The following is a 4216-nucleotide window of genomic DNA, read 5'->3' on the forward strand; positions in this document are numbered from 1 at the left end:
AGAGTATCGGTCAACACCCTGTGTCTTCCTAGGTTACCCTGTCTCTTTTAGGGGATATCGCTGTATGGATCCTATATCGGGAAAGATCTTTATCTGCCGCCATGTTCGGTTTGATGAGTCCGTTTTCCCATTTGCTCTACAGGCACCTGTTCACACTTCAGTGAGTACCACTTCAACACCCTGGGGAGCTGGGCCAGTTGTTGTTGCTACTCAGTCAACACCCCTAGCCATGGAGCTATCTATGGCACTAGAACCGGAGCCACCAACCATAACAGCACCACCAGAAACTCGTGTCACCACGGGACCACCTGCTACGGCCCGTAGGGGCCGGGGACGGGGCAAGCCTCATGTCCCGCATACTATGCGGACTCGGCAAAAGACACAAGGTCGGGATGAAGAGTTTGTAGCTCTTACCGCGACTACTGATCCAACCTGCTACTCTCAGGCCGTAGGGCATCCTCAGTGGCGGGATGCTATGGATCAGGAATTCAATGCCCTTTTGCATAACAACTCCTGGGAACTCACTCCGGCTACACCACAAATGAACATCATTGGCTGCCAATGGGTCTTTCGCACCAAACGCAAAGACAGTGGAGCGCTATAAGGCGCGACTAGTAGCCAAAGGGTTCAACCAGGTTGCGGGGGAAGATTTCTTTGACACTTTCAGTCCGGTGATCAAGCCAACCACGGTTCGCATTCTATTTTCTCTTGCTGTTTCTAACAGGTGGACTCTACGGCAGCTGGATGTTCACAACGCATTCTTAAATGGGCATCTTGCTGAAACCGTATATATGAAGCAACCACCAGGATATGAAGATCCAGCTAGACCGAATCATGTCTATCATCTTCAACGGTCTTTATACGGACTAAAGCAAGCACCGTGTGCGTAGTTTAAAAGACTTCATGATTTCTTGATAGCCACAGGGTTCTTGGCATCCAAAACAGACGTCTCACTATTCCATTACACTTCGGGAGATTCACGCGTCTATTTGCTAGTCTACGTCGACGACATTATAATGATGGGGAATGATACGATTTTGGTTACCGTCTTACTACACCGCTTAGCCACGACTTTTAAGATTCGGGACTTGGGGCCACCAAGCTTCTTCTTAGGGATCGAGACCCTCACAGTTGGAGATAGCTTTCTTCTCTCTCAGCGCCGGTATATGCAGGATATCCTATCTCGCTCGGGCATGACAGATTGCAAAGCCTTGGCAACACCGGCTTCGGTAACACAACCGGCTGTTCCTACTTCCGATCCTTTTGAAAATCCCACACAGTACCGCCGTATAGTGGGGGCCTTACAGTATCTCACCATTACTCGTCCCGATCTGGTTTATTCAGTAAACATGTTGTGTCAGTTCATGCATTCTCCCACAGATAATCATTGGTGTCTTCTCAAGAGAGTTCTCCGGTATATTAAAGGAACACAGGACTACGGTCTACGCCTTCGTCCGTCTACAACGTCTGATTTACACGCTTATTCCGACTCCGACTGGGCTGGCTGGCCAATTGATCGGAAGTCCACCAGTGGGTATGCGGTCTTTCTCGGGGATAACCTGGTTTCCTGGGTGTCCCGCAAACAGCGCACAGTGGCGCGCTCATCAACTGAAGCTGAATACAAGGGCCTGGCAGACGTTGCAGCAGAAGTCACTTGGGTTGTCTCTTTGCTCCGTGAACTTGGCTCCACTCAGGCAAGCCGGCAACACTGTGGTGCGACAATCTTGGGGCCACATACCTGGCTGCCAATCCAGTTTTCCACGCTCGGATGAAGCATGTTGAGATCGATTATCACTTTGTTCGGGACAAGGTCGCATCTAGGGATTTTATCGTCAGTTTTGTTTCCACAAAGGAGCAGCTGGCTGACATCTTCACCAAACCCTTACCTGGACCGCGCTTTCGACTTCTCCGGGACAAGCTCAATGTTGTCACCCTCCAACCTTGTGCTTGAGGGGGTGTGTCAGTAATATAAATAATTGTATTTATTTTATTATATCATATAGTCTATATGTATGGTAGAGACTTAGTCTTATTGTTATTAGCCTACAGAATAGGAGTTTTGTATATAGGACTGTAATCTCATGTCTACGGTTAATTGAATTGGTTATCCATAATCTCATCATTTTAACCCATAATTATTGTACGAATGGGAAAGAAGAAATCAATATATTTTGTTAGGAAAAGAGATTTTTTAGGAATTGGGCGGGAAGTTAAAATTTCAGAATTTTGTTTTTATATATAGTATAGATTGTATTACACTATTTTATAATATTAGAAAAGAATTTTAACCCAGAATTATTGTACGAATGCAAAAGTAGAAATCAATATATTTTATTAGGAAGAGATATTTTTTAGGAATTGGGCGGGAAGTTAAAATTTCAAGATTTTGTTTTTATATATAGTATAGATTGTGTTACACTATTTTATAATATTAGAATAGAATTTTAACCCAGAATTATTGTACGAATTGGAAAGTAGAAATTTATATGTTCTATTTGAAAGAAAGATTTTTTAGGAATTGGGCGGGAAGTTAAAATTTCAGGATTTTATTTCATATATAGTATAGATTATTGTACGAATGGGAAAGTTGAAATCAATATATTTTATTGGAAAGAGAGATTTTTTAGGAATTGGGCGGGAAGTTAAAATTCCAGGATTTTGTTATTATATATAGTATAGATAAGTATAGATGTACAAAGGGAACTGTATTACACTATTTTAAAATTTTAGAATAGAATTTTTACCCAGAATTATTGTACGAATGGCAAAAAGTAGAAATCAATATAGTTTATTGGGAAGAGAGATTTTTTAGGAATTGGGCGGAAAGTTAAAATTCCAGGATTTTGTTATTATATATAGTATAGATGTACAATGGGAATTGTATTACACTATTTTAAAATTTTAGAATAGAATTTTTACCCAGAATTATTGTACGAATGGGAAAGTAGAAATCAACATATTTTATTGGGAAGAGAGATTTTTTAGGAATATGGCAGGAAGTTAAAATTCCAGGAAGTTTTTTCTTATATAAAGTATAGATAGATGTACAAAGGTAATTGTATTACACTATTTTATAATTTTAGAATAGAATTTTTACCTAGAATTATTGTACGGATGAGAAAGTAGAAATCAATATATTTTATTGGGAAGAGAGATTTTTTAGGAATTAGGCAGAAAGTTAAAATTCTAGAATTTTGTTATTATATATTGTATAGATAGACGTACAAAGGGAATTGTATTACACTACTTTAAAATTTTAGAATAGAATTTTTACCCAGAATTATTGTACGAATGGGAAAGTAGAAATCAATATATTTTATTGGAAAGAGAGATTTTTTTAGAAATTGGGCGGGAAGTTAAAATTCTATGATTTTGTTATTATATATAGTATAGATGTACAAAGGGAATTGTATTACACTATTTTAAAATTTTAGAATAGAATTTTTACCCGGAATTATTGTACGAATGGGAAAAAGTAGAAATCAATATATTTTATTGGGAAGAGAGATTTTTTAGGAATTGGGCGGAAAGTTAAAATTTCAGGATTTTGTTATTATATATAGTATAGATGTACAATGGGAATTGTATTACACTATTTTAAAAGTTTAGAATAGAATTTTTAACCCGAATTATTGTAGGAATGAGAAAGTAGAAATCAGCATATTTTATTGAGAAGAGAGATTTTTTAGGAATAGGGCGGGAAGTTAAAATTCCAGGATTTTGTTATTATATAAAGTATAGATAGATGTACAAAGTTAATTGTATTACACTATTTTATAATTTTAGAATAGAATTTTTACCAAGAAATATTGTACGGATGGGAAAGTAGAAATCAATATATTTTATTGGGAAGAGAGATTTTTTAGGAATTAGGCGGAAAGTTAAAATTCTTGAATTTTGTTATTATATATTGTATAGATAGATGTACAAAGGGAATTGTATTACACTATTTTAAAATTTTAGAATAGAATTTTTACCCAAAATTATTGTACGAATGGGAAAGTAGAAATCAATATATTTTATTGGAAAGAGAGATTTTTTAGAAATTGGGCGGGAAGTTAAAATTCTAGGATTTTGTTATTATATATAGTATAGATGTACAAAGGGAATTGTATTACACTATTTTAAAATTTTAGAATAGAATTTTTTCCCAGAATTATTGTACGAATGGGAAAGTAGAAATCAATATATTTTATTGGAAAGAGAGATTTTTTAG

The 4216-nt window shown here is 36.8% G+C and overlaps 1 protein-coding gene across 1 annotated transcript; it reads left to right on the top strand.

Moving 5' to 3' along the window:
- Positions 1-1019: 1019 nt before the first annotated feature.
- LOC109155157 (uncharacterized mitochondrial protein AtMg00810-like) lies at positions 1020-1772 on the top strand. Its single transcript, XM_019302890.1, has one exon. The coding sequence runs from the start codon at positions 1020-1022 to the stop codon at positions 1770-1772; it is 753 nt and encodes a 250-aa protein (XP_019158435.1).
- Positions 1773-4216: the final 2444 nt, after the last annotated feature.

The sequence above is a fragment of the Ipomoea nil genome, unplaced genomic scaffold, assembly GCF_001879475.1.
Source record: "Ipomoea nil cultivar Tokyo-kokei standard unplaced genomic scaffold, Asagao_1.1 scaffold2694, whole genome shotgun sequence".
Classification (NCBI taxonomy): Eukaryota; Viridiplantae; Streptophyta; class Magnoliopsida; order Solanales; family Convolvulaceae; genus Ipomoea; species Ipomoea nil.